Source organism: Corvus moneduloides, chromosome 10, assembly GCF_009650955.1.
Source record: "Corvus moneduloides isolate bCorMon1 chromosome 10, bCorMon1.pri, whole genome shotgun sequence".
NCBI lineage: Eukaryota > Metazoa > Chordata > Aves > Passeriformes > Corvidae > Corvus > Corvus moneduloides.
This window is the reverse complement of record NC_045485.1, coordinates 19,559,482-19,576,164: the sequence shown is the minus strand read 5'-3', so window position 1 is coordinate 19,576,164 and position 16,683 is coordinate 19,559,482. Positions and strand designations below refer to the sequence as shown.

Below are 16,683 nucleotides of genomic sequence, written 5' to 3'. Positions count from 1 at the left end.
GTTTTTTTACTTACTTTTTTGAGAAACCTTCAGAAATAAAGCGAATAATCATCTTTAACAATTACCTCATTTCATTAATCTTTATTTTAAAAAATTCCACCTCTTAGCATGTCTGATGTCTACAAAATCGTGTTTTAAAATGCATTGATCTGAAGCAGTAGATTTTGTTCATGGTTAGTTCAGGACACATTTAACAGTTCTCTGGTAGTAGATAAGCTACATGTAGCATCTTACAATGCCAGGGGCACTAAAAACTGTCATGAGTGAGTTTAAAATGGTTAAAAATAGTCCTGCCACTTGAGGAGCTTGTGGAACTTGTTGCCACTGAAAGATCTGGATGCACACATTGTCACTGGGGGCATAAATTGCTTAGAAAAGTCCATGGACAGCGGGTCCTTACATGGATACTAGAAGGACTAAGCAGAAGAGTACCCTTTAAAGTCCCTGGTACAATGATTCTGGGTGCTGGAAAGGTACAAGGGGAATGGTTTGCAGAGAGGGGCAGGTCATAAGCTTCTTCTAACCACAATTGTCTTTTGCCACTGGGAGAGGTGGATACTGGGCTGGATGTACCACCGTTCTGATGAAATAGGGTGTTTCTTTTGGTTTGGTTTTATAATATTTCATTATAATTACTCAGAATCTCTTCCAGAAGATGGAAAAAAACCAGTGAAATAAATGTTGTGTAAATAATCAAAGACATTTGAAATATATCTCATCAGTTAAAAATAATATTCCAATCATTTCTGTGTTCCAAATTGTACCTCAATTCATTTATTACAATACTGGTTAATTTTTTCAAATGGGCAGTGATACTGAAGAAAGGCATTGAATTAGGTGATTTATAACATAATTCCCTCAGCCGTCTGTTGTTTGCAGATTGTTCTTTTTTTCCTCTTCTGTTCTGGGTTGTTCATTGTGACACCCATCATTTTTTTGACCGTAGCTTATGTATATTTTATGTATGAAATTGAAACAGTATGAATAAACAGTGGAAAATGTGCAACTCCCTCAATATTGACTGCCGAAGTAAAGTAAGATTCTGTTCCCACTCTAGAGAGTTTTGTCCTTGATTTCTTTGGAAAAGAAAGATTGGACTCTATTATAAAAGTACAGCATTGACAAAAACTCCAGGCACAGTAAAAGCAGTTAATTAAATATTGGTTGTACTTAAGTCAGGATAATGTATTTTCATCACTTCTTCAGTTTGAGATTTTTTTAAAAACTTATTTTGTTTTTATATTTGTTACTTGTAAGTTTTGCATGTTGCTTTAATGAACCTATCTCTACAAACAGATTACTGGAAGGAATAGAAATATTTATCCAAACATGGCATTTCTCTTGTGTAGCATATCAAAACCTCATTTATGACTTTTACCAAGGCTTGACTTGCAACAGTAAGAGGTGATCCACATTCAAACTTTGAGGATATGGTAATAAACATCCATCCTAACCTCTCCAGAGCACTGGGAGAACACATCAAAAAGAGGCTTATCTTCCATATGAAATGCTTAATAAATATAACTTTAACCTAGAGGGATACGAAAAGGAGAGATGACACATAAAGGAGATGATATGCAATAACCAATTCCTCCTTCCCTAAAGTACAGCCATAACTATTTACAGATATCCCTGGTTTGAGCAGACTGTTCTCTGCCTTCTGTAGGAGCGCTTCATGCCCAGGCTGGTGTCACCCCATGGCACACCTTGGTCACCTGTGCAGGCAGCAAGGCCTTTCCCATCTCATACTGTGCTGCTCTGCAGTTGCTCTTGTTCCTGCTCCCAAGCCAGAGCCCAACTAACACATACATGTGTGGCTCTAGTTGCTTAGAGCTGAATTCTGAGCTGGCTTCTCTTTACTTTTTTTCAGTCTGAAATTCCCCAGAGTTTCAGAGCTTGGTGGCCTTGATGCAAAAACCAGAAAAGATTTGCAGTTCTTGGGGTGGCTCTGCACTTAACAGAAATTCCCCCAAGTAGGATGGAAAAATACATAAATGTGACATGTCTTATTTTTATCTGCTGGGTATAAACAGGATGCCCCCAATGCAAATGCAATGTTAGACAAATTTGCTTTGGTTATGGTTTTCAGAGCAGCAGCTGCAGCTATAGCTTCCCCTCTCTGCCTGCAGCTTATTTTTCTTTACCAGTCACCAGGTTTTATCAAACTTGTAGAAGTTTCATCACCTTGTCTATCAAATTTCAGTCAAAGAGACCTTAAGTTCAAAAGCTATTTGGAGGAGGCAAACTGTCAAGTGAGCAGGTTGACAATGTAGTTACAGAAGTCTCATTGCTTAGGAGGCCTCAAGGACTAATAAATGGAATAAAAATGGTGTCAGTATTCCTTGTCTTGTCCTCAGTGTCTTTGGCTGCAAATTGCTTTTTAGAAAAAAACAGTTTAATTGTAAAGATGACTGTAAGGATATGTTGAAAGACTGACCTTTTTGCAGAGGGCCTTGAGAGGCTGGGGGAAAAGGTGAGGTTGAGAATTTGATGTTGAGAATGGAGTCAGAGGGAGTTCTACATCTCAGAGATGCAGAAGAAAATGCTTAACTTTGAAGTGTCTGCAATAGGTAGGTTCTGAAATCAGACAAATAGAATTTATATTTAGTTTCTTTTGTAAAAATCTTGTTTTTAAAACCTATCTTAAAAACTTTGATGTATCGGTCTTGCTTTTTAAAATCTTCTGTTTCCTTTGAATGTTACTGTCCCTTTTTTTGCATTCATGGTGCCTCACCTATATGCTGAAGTAAAGGCTTGAAAATATCAGATAAACAGGTCGGCAGTCCTGGAGGTCATTGACTATCATTTATCTGTGCCTGAATAAAAAACATTGTTCGTGTGAAATTGGAATGTTTTTTTCAAATAAATGTCAGACCAAATTTTAGCAGAACATTGCCCAGATAACAAGTTATTAATGGATGATATAAGATCAAGAAGTGTTGAAAAACTGTAAAGCAAAATTGAAAAGTGAATTGGGAATTGTCTGCCCAAATCCATCTGCTTCTCATCTCTAGTGACTGGATGAAGGCTTCTTTATGTCACTGGCCTGTTTTCTGCCAGATAAGGAGGAGCAGTACTTAACAGTTCAGAGTCCTGGGAGGACTAGAGGGACACAAGGTGTGTTACTGCCCAGCTGCTTTGCTCACATTGGCTGGAAGCTGAGACCAGGCCAGAAGATGGAGAGGTTCAGCACTACCTGGGCAGGTGTTTAAGAGGATTTGCTGCAGTCCTGTCTCAGAGAGTCACTGTGTGGAGACCAGACTGCCCATGTGGGTATGCTGGAGGGAGAATGCTGCAGTGCTGGCCCACTCACAGATTGGCATAAAGGTGCTGAATCAGCAGCAGGATTTGAAGTCTTGATGACTAAATGCTACCAGCTGTTAATAATATCAATGCCATATGGGAGTGCTGCAGTATCCAGGTGTGTCCTGGGGACAAAGGAAACACAGAAACAATACAGCCTCAGTCTCCTACTTGTAATTCAAGAATTTAATCTAGGACATCAGTACCAGGACTCTATTATGGTAAACACTGGCAGTGGCCCAGGTGACACTGAAACTGGGTATGGACTCTGTGCTGGAGTGGCCACAGCAAATAAAGGAAATGCTCATGACTCTGCACTGACCACTGGTGCTTTGTTGATCTGTGCTAGAGGTGCAGTTACTGCTCAGATAAACCCCCCTTCTGCTGTTTATTTTTAAATCAGAGAAGTCATTGAACCCAAATCCCAGATCCAAGTTAGGGAAAACATTGATTCAAATATGATTTCTACAGTGTCCAAATGGAATGCTCAAAACTGTGGATCCGGATTTGCCAGTGTCCCCTATAACTCCCCCCGCTTATGTTCACACCAACTCCATTTATATTCATTCACTGTGGCGGTTCAATTTACTGTTGTAAGGAGCCGTAGTCAAGAAAAAGAGCTGAGTGAAATGGGGTATTCTTGGCTGTGATTAGCAGTAAATGAAGCTGATTTCTTCCCCAGTGCTCCTTTGGGGGGAGAATCTGGTTGTGTATGTTGGTAAAAGTCTCAGTAGCGTCATTAAACTGATGGAGCCACCGTGAGAATAGCATCAACATGCAAACAGTTAATAAAAAGGACGGTGCAGCAGAAGTGGTAAGTGTGGTGATTAACTGAAAAGGGGAAAACCCAACATTTTGAAAATCCCTGAAGTGTGACAGGCTGTTGCCCCAGTGCTCTGTTCCACAACTCACTAAAGGCAGTCATGGGTATGAGGGCAGGGAGCAGTGCCTGGTATCCCACATTTTGGCATATGGCAGAACAGTGGTTCCTGTCCAGGGAAGTAGAACGCACTGGTTAGAGAGGGTATTAGAGAAACCTGAGCTGGCAAAGGTGAAACTTCCTGAGGGAAAAACAAGAGGCTGTAATTCAATGACTTGATAAAAAAGGGAATGCTGACACAGCCTAGAGCTCCTACCACAATAAAAATTAGTTAGAATTTGAATTTTAGGATTTTTTGAGAATGATCTGATTTTGAAAGTTTTTCTACTCTGAAATGAATGAAACCAAAATATATTGAAATTTCTCATAATGTGGGATTGAAATAGAATTACTTTTGGCTCAGTTGATAGGTTTCACACATCACTGTTTGGCTTATTTTAGTCTTTGAAGCAATTAAATTACTTCTTTATATAAAATTTATGTTTGTAAGAGTTTTGCAGACTGAAAAAGCAAACATAGTGTCTGTGAATATAACTCCACGCAGTATTTCAATATTATTTTGGCCTCACTCAAAATAAAATAATACTTTATATTTTATTTATAATAATAAAATAATACATTTTAATCATCTTGCATAATGCCGGGATACTTTGACAAAACCATAATTTTTTGTTGGAAGGGTCTTTAAATGTAAAAGTCATCCAGGATCTCTAGGGATAATACAGTATCATAAAAACTTCAGAAACAATAATATTTTATTGATTTTGTTTTGAACAAATGGTTTTACAGATCTGGTGGCAACTAGAAAAAGGCTTTGTGGTCTCATAGAAACCCCATAATTATTGCAAATATCAGTGTACTCCTGGCCACAGATGATATTTCTTTCCTATGTTCATTCTTTTTCTTCTTGTCTTCTCATTTATTTATATTTGGTTTTGTCAGTACAATTACTATGTCTGACTTCAGCGAAATCGATTCTTCTTAGCTGCAGGCTGTCAAGTGTCCCTGTGGCTTTTATTGTAAAGCAGTTAATATGACCTATCTCAAGAAAGTATTAGGCTGATTTTTTTAAATCATTGTTTTTCCTACACAGCAGCATCAGTAGAACATAAGAATCTGAATAGCCTGGACTTGATTCTCCACCAGCCAGAATTACGTGCAGAGGTTTCACACATGTGTAGGCTCTTCCACATGCTTTAAGTGAGGTATGAAGCATTAAGAAAAAAATAATCTTTCTTGAGATCTTCTACGAGAAATTAAAAAATAGGCTAAGATCCTCACATTATAATTAAGAAGTTTACCCACAAAATAGCAAAAGCTCACTAGCTTTTAATGCTACCCGGTGCTGAAGTGCTGCTCCCTGCTCATGCCCTGTCAGTGCCGTGGCTCTCTAAGGCCCCGAGAGCGTCCCTGCTCCACGAGGGTTTGGTGCCGGATGCCAGGCTCAGCACACCGGGGCTGTTCCCAGGTGACCTTGGGGACAGGCTCCCGGCCAGCCTGACCCACGCCGCTTCCCTCAGGAGCTGCTTTAGGCTGAGGCTGCAGCGTGCGGGCCCCTGCCCGAGCTCCAGCTCCTGCTGCATCGCAGCTGTGCCTGTGCCTGGCCGCAGATGCTGCAGATGCAGACGCAGGCTCAGACCTGCAGCCTTGTGTCCCTCACGCCTGTGTGGTCACTGCAGACTTGCTCGGAGACCGCTGGGCTGTGCCTGACTCTGGCTACCATAACCACACCAGCCCCTGACCATGCCTTGCTAACTCATTCCTGGCTTGACCTCAGACCTGCCTCACCGCCCCTGAACTTATGTGGTGAACTGGCTTCTTCCTACAACCTGACTTCCATCCCTGGGTGTGCCCTGCTCACCCCCTCAGGCATCACGGGCCAGGCCCCTGCCCTGCCAACCTGGTTGTCACACTTGGCTCCATCTCACTATCCCTTGGGGAGAAGGCATCCTGCACTGGGCCCTGACAGAATTTTGCTACTGAGGATATTTTTTTCTGATGTATTTGGGCTGTCCCAGCCCTGCAAGTTCTTTTATCCTCCACAGTTACTTTTCCTTCATGCTCTGCCCGATGGGAGGAATTTGAGAATTAAAAGCCAAATACTTTTGTTGGAAAATGCCCCAGTTAAATTTCTTTTCCCAATCTGTTCTTGTGCTTTCATAAAACTGAGAATGCCAAAGATGAAGACTGTAATAAACACTTTATTTATTTGAAGATGTTACACAAATTGAAAACCATGTTGCCATTTTGGCTGTTATTTTGTTGCAGAGAGCTGAGGTGCGTGGATGCTGGCTAGACTGTGGTAGGCATTCTAGTTATCAAAGGATGGAGGATGCCATCCATCTGCTTTGCTTCTCCTGGACATGAATCTGATAGAGAAGGTTCTTCAGGAAAAGGGAGAATAACTGGTCCAGTGACTGGTTTGGTCAGGTCTGGTTTGTTTACTTGAGTCTTTTCTCCATCGAGGCGGGGTACAGATCCTGCAGCCTTAGGTGGAACTGGCTTTCTATCTTTATGTTTGTTTTGACTTTCTCGTAGGCTGTGGAAAGTGATGTCCTCATTTGAAGGGGGTAGAATTTTAACCCAGCCCACTGTTTTTTCCAGGTGTGGAGAGAAAGGATTGGCATCTGAAGGGGAAGCCTGTTGATCCTGCCTGGGTTTACCAGGTGTCTGATTAGCTTCCTGGTTTTCCTCTTCAGTGGCAGGATCCTAAGTAACAAGGAATAAGCATTATCTAAATTGAAGCAATTCCAAATTCCTTCAGATTTAAAGATTACCCTTCACACTAAGAATCTGCTGCATCTCTAGTCCTCCAAGACCAGCTACAGAACAGAAGCTCAAAGGATAGATGGATGTAATGACTTCCTGTGCCAGGGGAGATGGCTGCATGAAACTTGGGTGATTACAGTAATATCCCCTTGCATTCCATTTGTGATTTACAATTTCTTTGTAGAGCATTCTGAGCACATTCTGCATGATTGTTTCTATACCCACTCTATTGCCTTTTTATCCACCCAACAACAGTCTGTTTTATCACAAGAGAGATTTCTTCCTGATCTGGCCTTATCACTTTCTTGAAGGACATGTCTTTGTGAATAAGAAAACTTAAAAATGGCTAGGCTTTCAAAAGTTCAATACTTGTTTTGTAAAGGAATATTACTCTTGCAATATTAAGATTAGATTAAGAAATACCTGCTGACTGTAGATTTCACAGGATACTCTGACAAACTGTTCCATGTGACTTTTTACTACAGACCCTTTGCAGAAACCGATTTTCTGTAAGAAGAAAATACAAGCATTTTTTCATATGGAGCACTGATACTAAACTCCTATCTTGTAAAATAAGTGATAATGAAAGGCTAAATAGTTATAGCTTTTAAGTGTATTTGTAGGGATAAACAGCTTGGGCAAACTTATGTTTTGGGATTGGCAACCTTACAAAGGCAGGCACTGTTTTGATAAAGGCCTTATGTTTGCTAAGGAGGGTTAGGTAACACAATAGCAAAAATAAGCTGGCTACTTAAGGCAAAACTACAACAGCTTGCTTAAGTTCTCTTGCAGCAGAATATCCCTATGCAGGCAAGTTGTGTATGGAACATACTATAATTTTCCAAACAGAACTATTTTCACACCATTCTAGTGAAAGAAACTGTGAAAAAAATGCTGTTTCTAGTAGTTGTGTTTGTACTGGGCTGTAGGTATCATGGCTTGGATGTCACTCAAGATGGGGCTTGAAATGTTATCTCTTGACAACATGCCCATATGGCCTTCCAGTTTCTCTTACAATTTTTTCCTCAGTTCCTAAATGTTTTCCTTAGCCGACCTGATTGTATGAATATACTCTTTATGCATTGTTTGTGATTTATTGTCTATGTCTGTTTCCTTGGAAGAAATCCTTAAGACTCATTCAGTTTTGTAAGGTGATGGCTACTCCACCTTTTTCTGGATTTTTTTGTTTTGTTTTGTTTTCTTTTCTTATGGACTTCTGGTAAAAATTCAGAACTTTTGCTGAAATGTTTCTCTATTCTAAAGCAGTCTGTAGATTTGCAAGACAGTATATAGCTACAATCTATAAAAATATGACTGTGGGTTTTGGTTCTTGTCAGCAAAGAGCCAAGGAGATAAATACTAAATATTCACTGAGGAATCATAGTATCTGGAAAACTGGTGTTTGTACAAGGAAAAGTACTTACAGCTACTTCCAGTGGAAGTGGCTCACACATGGAGATGTCAGCAACCGTGTCATTTTTGGAGCAAGATGTCTCCTGAATTAAAAACTCTACAAAAAATGCAGGACCAACGACCCACTGTAAATGAGAGGCCAGTGGCAATTAGAACTTGTGCATGTGTCAGGAAGAATAAAGAATTTTACTGACCTTGAAATAGATGAAAAACTCCTGCTAAGTCTGGAAGGAACAGGTGATACTTGGGGCATTACTGTTAGTTGTGTTACAGCAAATGTTTGTTTGCCAGTGCTGCTTCATTTTGTACTTCTTATTTATGCACAATCTTAGTAACTCGGGGACTGGCATAGTTGAAATGAGATACAAAATCAAAATAACCTCTAAGACAAAACAAATTGTAGTCTGGAGGATCCATATTTCTTGAGGGCTAAAACAAGTCAGATGAGCCTTGGCTTACCTGCATTGAAGCTCTTGTGACATTGAGAACAGAGAAGTAATGAGTTTGTTCACTCTCTGCATTGAACTTGGCAAGACTTTGAACAGCAGTCTCCAAGTATTTGGGCTTAGTTGGAGAATCATCAGCCGGGCAGTCAGGGCATACTGACCAAATATATCTGCGTGGAACTTTTTATTCAAACAGAGCAATGTCATTAGACAAGGCATAACCATCAAAGCATGTTGATAATGCAGGTCACCGTAAATGCATCTATGCCCCCAACCCTGCCCATTTGTCCTCCACTGCCCTGGAGTAACAATATGTGGTTTGCATCCCTCAATAATTTTGAATCTTTATGTATTTGCAGACCCATAAAAATGTTGCACTGGTGGCAGACACTGAAGGAAAAAGTTCAACCTATTGACAGTGGGCTTGCTGTTTTTCCTTGCCTTTCACAAACCCATAAAAAATGTTTTTTGGTTCAGAGGGTAAAAGCCCATACACAGGCTCTGCTGAGTGTCCCAGAGGTTAAAACAGTTATTACTGAACTCTTTTGAGCTGCAGGACCTCCCTGGCCTTATGATCACTGAATTGAGAAAATCAGGGCAGCTGAAGCTAATGGAGATACTGCAGTGTCATAATTACATTTAAAATTTAAAGTAATGCTATTTGGCAAAGAGTTTTTCCAGCTCTCTTATAAAGACTGTGTTAAAGACATACCTGGTTGTAAACTGCACTCATAAGTATTCAGATGAGCAATATTTCTTGCCTGATTAATGTAGATAATTGCTTTGCATTGACCGTAAACCTAAAACAATATAAATATTTAAAAACTATTAATATTGCACACTTTACACTAATCATCTAGGACCTAAACAGGAGTGGTTAATTTTCTTCTTGCATTCATGGAATTCTTTTCAAAACCAAAGTTTTGTTAATACTCAAATGACAATGAAGCACGTTTCTAAGCATATCCTTTCGAAATAAAAGGCCAGCTCATCCCCTGGTGTGATTCTGAGCTATACAGATGCAGTGCCTGACTGTGGGGCGACCTGCCCAGGGCCACTCTTCTGGCAGCTGAGAAGTGCCCAAGTGTCACAGAGTGCTCCTTCCCCAGAGGCTGGGTCTATGTCTGGAACTCAGAGAGTTTAAACCCAGAGATCATTTCAGAGTGTCTGGATCCAGTCACCTGTCTTCCACCTTCCCCTTTTTCCCTATAATCATAGGGAGAGTGTAGGAAGGACCATAAATCAGTTTTGTGGCACAGTAGGGTCACCCTTGCACACAAAAAACTCCAACTTTATGGCAGAAAAAAATACTGGCGTATTAATATCCATTGTGCTTTTATATTTAAGAGTTGAAAGTATATTCTCTGAGAGCTTCTTAGATATTCCTACATGTGTGATCAAGGCCTCTGGACATGCATTTCTTGGCTTCACTGAAGCCATATCAACCATATAGGCTTTGTGCCCTTTTTCTGCTGAAAACACTCTAATATAAGTGAGCAGAATTCTTTTTATTTTTTTCTACTTTTTCATTGAAAAGTTAAAATTGATTGACCTTAGAAGCAGTCCAGGACAATTTAATCATAACTTCCTTTTTTTATTTTTTTCATGTGAAACTTTTTTCTTGTCATTCTTCATTTTCTAAGGGTTTTTTTCTCTTGCTCAGAATAGTTTCAGTCACCTGTAGCAACAGTCTTCGATCACTTTCTGTCTTTGCAGCTTATCTTGCTGAGCTTTCCTTTTTCTCCTATTTCAGTGCAATTTTTGCAAAGTTGTCAGAATAAAAGTGGAATTAAACTAAACCAAAAATCACATGTTATATAAAAGTGTGTTTCTTTTATTCCCTTCTTGACAGGCTGTCTTTAAAATTAACTCTTACAGGGTTGCTATAGAAAGTAAACCATTATTCTAAATAGTGTCCTAGCATGGGTATTTAGTTTGGTCTGTTTATTAGCTCTGGTCAAAAACTTTCTTTTAATTTTCACTTTTTAAAATAAATCTTGCCGGTCTATAAACTGATTAGAAGGTACAGAGTAAAATTTTGGATATTATAAAATGGACTTTGATTTTTTTCTAAGCTTTGTTGCTCACTAAAACACAAGTGTAGGGATTTTACTGTCATCAGTAGTACCTGAGTAACTCATCATATGTGAGATTAAAAAGAAAAATAAAATCCTTACAGTTGAATGAGCAGGTCTGGGGTTACAGTTCTTCCACATCTTTCTGCTGAGTACATGGCATTCGGTATCTACTACATCCAAGATGAGATAGAAGACAGAACCAGTGATCTCCTGAAAACAAGAAACAAAAAAGGTCACATCCCAGTTTTGTATCAAACAAGGTAGGGACACATAAAAAGGAGAGATGGAGAAATGGAAAACATCCAGGTGGAATGCATAGATATCCTGAAACCTGAGCACTCTCTCTGACAAAAGTGGCAAATCAGGAGAAATTCAGACCCTGTTAGAACAAACTTAGTCATGCAGCTACCCAGCTTTACATAAAGAACAGTCCTTTGGTCGGTTCTATTCTTTTGATTCTGGTACCAACCAGAACCCAAAAATAAAGACTAAACATGTTGATGTTTTCATTGTCAACTTTCATTATCAGATTTGAAAGGTTGGTTATTTTGCCTGAAATAAGAACGAGATGATAAATACCACAACTAATAAAAAACTGCTAACATGGAACATTCCCAATAGGCATTAGAAAGAGAAATATCCTATTTCTTAGGGCAGTGTCTTCTTGAAGTGTGGATGCTTTGCACTTGCTGTAAAGAGGCAAAGGCTGCATTGATGCAGAAGCTTAAATATTCTGTCAGCTATCAGGGAGTGCTGTGAGACACCTTGCAGAGTCACATGGATGTCTCAGACACACTTAAAGCTTCAGTCCAGTGCTTGAGTTCTGACCTGTGCTTAAGTCAAGAAACCAGTGTTCAGTTCACTGCAGCATAGGGTGCACAAAGCAGTTCAGGCTCAACTTTTGGGCAAACATCTTTCCAGGCAAGAAGTACAAGGAAGCACTAAAAGTACAGCTCTGCATGTCTAGTGCTTACATCACATAGTGCAGGAAGATGAGATGCTGCATGCTGCAGATCCTCATTCTGCTTCCACTGTAGATATGGGTAAGCACCTTTCCAGCATATTTATCAAGGATACAGCTTAGCTGGATCATGTTTTATTTATATCTTTAGTGGAAAGCTGGAAAGAGGGCAACTGTCATTTATACGTCCTCGAGAACTTAGATGTGAGCGTTAGCTGCGTGTTTAGACTGAGATTATGTCTTTGCTGAAGGGGGAGAAAAACCAAAATTGAATGAGAGCCGTATTCATTCATCCCTGCTTGATTCCATTGGTTTGTAGAGAAAACACTAAATGGGGCAGCAGTCTTGTGGAAGTCTGGGCCAGTATCTGTATCATTGTGGCTTTAGTTTTGGTTTCTGTTTAACAGTGACTAAATACCTGTCAATAGGGCTTATAAAGCTGGAGTTCTCCTGCCTTTTTTGTGTTTATACTGCTCAGAAAACCACTAAGTGGTATCTGCTCTGGAGTTCTGAGGAGATGGAGTGATACAAACTACTCTGATCACACCCTATAGAGATCTGTGGGATGGTGATTTTATGTGAGCTCTGCCATATATACTAGTAATATTAAACCCTTTAAATATGAAAGGACAAAACTAATAGAAAATAAATATAAAGAATGATTAAATTGTTTTGTTATCATTGTCTCTTAGTTCTATTCTTACATGCACAACTTCTCATGCTTTCTACGATTTTTTGTATTTTCATATTGTCTTCTTTTTCCTAAGTGTTCTATAAAGTGATCTGGTAATGCCTTGCACTGAGCTCTCAGGGCTTGCTTACACTAATCCTGAGGTTTAATTATAAGTGTCACTTTGAAAGCCGTGAAACAATCAAAAGCTCTTTTGACAAAGAGTGATGCTGAGGTGCACCAGTGATGTTTGTGCAGTGGCATGGCAGTATCCCCACATCTGGCTGCACAGATCCTTCTGTGGAAGAAACTAATCATAATTTTCTGTTAACATACAGAATATCTAAATACCATGATGATATGTCTCTTTAGTATGATAGCTAATGTGGCTTAAATCAGTAAACACAAAGTGAGACTTGTCAAAGAGTAATTGCTATTTGCTGAAAATATGTTTTTGAGTAGTGCCACATTTGGTACAAGTTTGTAACTTTAAATATAACTTCTGTAAGAAAAAAGCCATCACTAAGACTATCCACATGAAGAAGAAATAGCCAAGAAAAATGTGTATCTTTAAGGGGTCTCATATTTGGAATTGGTGACTTGAGCTTTCAAGCTGGTTGTTAAAGTATTCTGGAGGTAAAAGCACACACATACCTCATTAAAGAAATGTTCTTATAATCAAATGTGTTTGGTGTTAGATGGGTTTCCTCAGCTGAATCATGAGTATTGATTATAAAGCTTGGTGATCCTAGAAACCCTAAATGCAACCAGGGCAGACTAAACTGCATTTCTTGTTGCCTATAGCTCTCTTGTATAATGCAAGCTTTAATAAGCAGATGAGGTTATTATAAAATCTACACATCTTTTGGTCTACCTGCTTCTGTTCCCCATCCTCCACTGGGGAACGGATAATTTGGGGCTTATTCGGAGCTCAGCAGATCACTGAAGGTTTAATCATCCTTATTTTAATTTTCATTAGAAGACCATTATGCAAAGGCCTTTTGATATCTGCTTAGTATTGAATAAAAGGTTGTATATCTTTCCTGCATTGCCAAAAAGATGCCTTCCTCAGCACTGCTGGTTCCAGGCTGCAATGTGTGCTGGGCAGCCTGGGAGCCAGAGGAGATGTGGCAGCAGGGTGACCTGCTGCAAGAGAAAGAAATGAAATATTTTGGCATGTTTTTTAATTTTGGTTAAGTGCCTGTCAGTGAAGCTAATCATGAGTATCTTGTACGAAAGCAAGCTCTGTCCTACTTGCATATAAGTTAATAGCAGATGGCTCATTAGTTTCAATTAGAGCAAAGCTGAACCACAGGTTGCTTAAGGGCAGATTTGAATTTGAAGTAACTTTGAAAATGTTTTTATCCTCAGTACTGCTTAAGAAAGTGAGAGGAAGGACTATTGACTGGTGTGGGGAAAAAAAACTTCCTAATTTTTTTGAGAGGAATGGGAGATGGCATAAGGTTGTAACTGTCCATGAACCCCCTTGACATTGCTGACTGCTCCTTATGTACTCAGTCCCAGCAGCAGCAACAATGAGACAAAGGGCTTGGAATGTCTAGTTTGTTATTGCAATATTAGATGCAAAAAAAAAAAAAAAGAAATCGAAAAACCAAACCAAACCAAAACAAGTACATAAGTAAATTAAACCCCCAGATGAACAAAGTATGCTTTCTCTAAAGCAGTAAGTTACATCTTTAGGAAATTGAGTGACAGACAAATCACAACCAAGGACCAAAAGTTTCCTGTGCTGAGATATCTTTTATCTTTGGCACAGGTGAAGGGAGAAGACTAGGTAGGGAGATGACTGAGGTGGTTTACAGCACGTCTGCACCCACCATGCTGCACTCTAGGGTGGTCATAGGAGGCTCTAATTATTGTCAATAGGAAATATCCCAAGGAAGGGGGTCTGAGTACCTAACTCCATTAAATAGCCCCAGGAAGGGGTCCGAGCACCTAACTCCATGACTGGTGATGCAGATTTTGGGTCAGCTCACATGCATCATGTGGAAAAATTCTGGGGAGACCTGATGCAGTTGCTTAGTGGGCACATTCTGTCACCTGAGCAAGGCAATATAGAGGACATAGTGTAAAGCACAGCAGAGCATCTTTAGCTGTGAAATCTCGGGTTGCTGGAGTCCACAGTGTGTCTGCAGGAACCATGTCCTTGTAAGAGCAGCAGGAAGAAGTGTCGTATCCTTGCCAGTACAGATCTTTAAGCATCTGGCAAAGAGCCTAATTTTCTTTAGAGTTCAGAACTCAGCCTTTCAGGTAAGCTTATGGGAAATGAGCAGGCATTGCAGGGAATGTTAGCAGCAGGCTTCCATAGTGCCTAATCTGCTGCGGGCCCTTGTGAATTCATTTCAGGCTGTCCCTAGTTAGTGCCAGTAGATATAGTTATTGTAACACAAAGTAGTCATAAATTAAGCACACACAGAGAAATACGATACTTGAGGAAATGTGAGTGATATTCTATAGGTATTTCCAGTGTATTTTTTGCCCTTGAACTGGTTTCAGATTTCTTCTCAAGAATGAGTCATCTTTTAGAGGTCTGTAAAGGAATTCCTTGGTCCCAAGCAGGATGTGTTTGCACCTGTTAGTGCACATATCTTTTGTGCAAAACACACGATGACTTACTAGCCTTTGCACTCCAACTGCTCAAGGCAGTGGGAGGAAGGTGTAAAATGAAATTAAATAAGAGTAGTGGTGTTTCATATCAAATTTGAACCAATGCCTGGAGCTATTCCAAGGGCAGGCAGCAGAGAGTCATGACTGAGATTCGCTCTCTAATTGCCCACAGTGTGATGAAATTGTTTCTAGTCTGTGCATAAAGTTGACATGGCCTCTGGAGTCCTGTGAATAGAACTTTGCATTTGCCTTTTGAAATTTTCTTCATTCAAATAGATATTTCTAAGAAATAGACACAGGGAGAAACATATATTGAGCAAGAGGGTGACTTACCTGTGATTGTTCTCGGGCACTGGCAATTCTGTAGAGGCTGAGTACATAGCCTTCTTCTCGGTCAGCATTGATCTGGCGGAGAGCCAGGTCTGCAGCCTCCTCCACTGCAGCATCATCGCAGCGGGGGGAGAGCAGTGCAGCCCCTGCTCCTCGGGCTGGAGGGGCAGCGGTGCAGGAGCAAAGCACCTGGATGCCAAAGAGCATCCAAACAAACCAAACCATTTTGCTTAGGCAGCCAGTGCTGCAGATCAGGGTGGTCAGTCAGGATGGAGGGGCTGAAACCTAAGATCACAGACTTTTATAGTGGAACTGTGTCTCTTTATAAACTTGTGCCCCCTTTTTATTACATACTGACCATCACCTTTAAACCTACAGCTGCAACAGTAAACACTAAGTCAATGATTACAAGGTTTTACAGAAGTGTTGTTGCTCCCTCTGAGACCAGAGAGCCCTTTTTCCTCCTGGCTTTCCATCTCTAATTTGGACTTCACCGGGCAGATCATGCAATTTTGACCTCATGGCAAGGGATAAGAATACACACAGAAAGCTACTTCCTTAAGAAACCAGATTTGCTTGAATAAACCTAAATTCAGAACAGGTCTGGCTCCAGTTGTGTTCTGTCAGTGATCCAGTTCTTCTTCCAAATAAAACAATGATAAAGGTCTCATTAATTTGAACAGGAAATGGGTAAATGTCACAAGGTTGATCCATTTTGCAACAAGTATATTTCAAACCAGGAGTCCCGTGGAAGCGAAGTATATATGGACAGATTCGTGGTAGATGTTTCAGAGATGTTTATTTCTCCAGCCGCATGGCCGGGGCTCAGCTCAGGAGCTCCGCAGTCACAGGACCAAGGGTCCTTGGCCACACTGGGGAACACAAACCAACCAATGGGAAACAAAGGTGACCGGGGCAGGGAAACCGCGTGTCTGTGCCCTCAGGGCCCATCTCCCAGGGCTCCATGGCAGGGGGAGGGACCCCAACAAAATGCCAGTTGTAAACAAATACATTAACTCTACTATATGAAGTCTGGCTGTGATAGAGAGCTCAATTTGGATTCATTTTGTGAGTATTTCTACCCATCTGGATACCTACAGTTGAATGCTACCCCTTAGCCCTGGAGGCACTGAGACCTCTCAAGGGTCATGGAAAATTCTTCCTGGAGAAACTTTAGTTTGAAATGACAATGGTGTGCCTTGTGA

The 16,683-nt window shown here is 40.3% G+C and overlaps 1 protein-coding gene across 1 annotated transcript; it reads right to left on the bottom strand.

The window, feature by feature from the left end:
* Positions 1–6,364: 6,364 nt before the first annotated feature.
* On the bottom strand, positions 6,365–15,804 carry FETUB (fetuin B). The gene is made up of 7 exons (XM_032120026.1): positions 15,482–15,804; positions 10,989–11,099; positions 9,524–9,611; positions 8,825–8,991; positions 8,377–8,490; positions 7,376–7,459; positions 6,365–6,892 (listed from the first exon to the last, which is right to left on the bottom strand). The coding sequence occupies exons 1-7, from the start codon at positions 15,701–15,703 to the stop codon at positions 6,476–6,478; spliced, it is 1,203 nt and encodes a 400-aa protein (XP_031975917.1). The 5' UTR covers positions 15,704–15,804; the 3' UTR covers positions 6,365–6,475.
* Between the last annotated feature and the right edge of the window lie 879 nt (positions 15,805–16,683).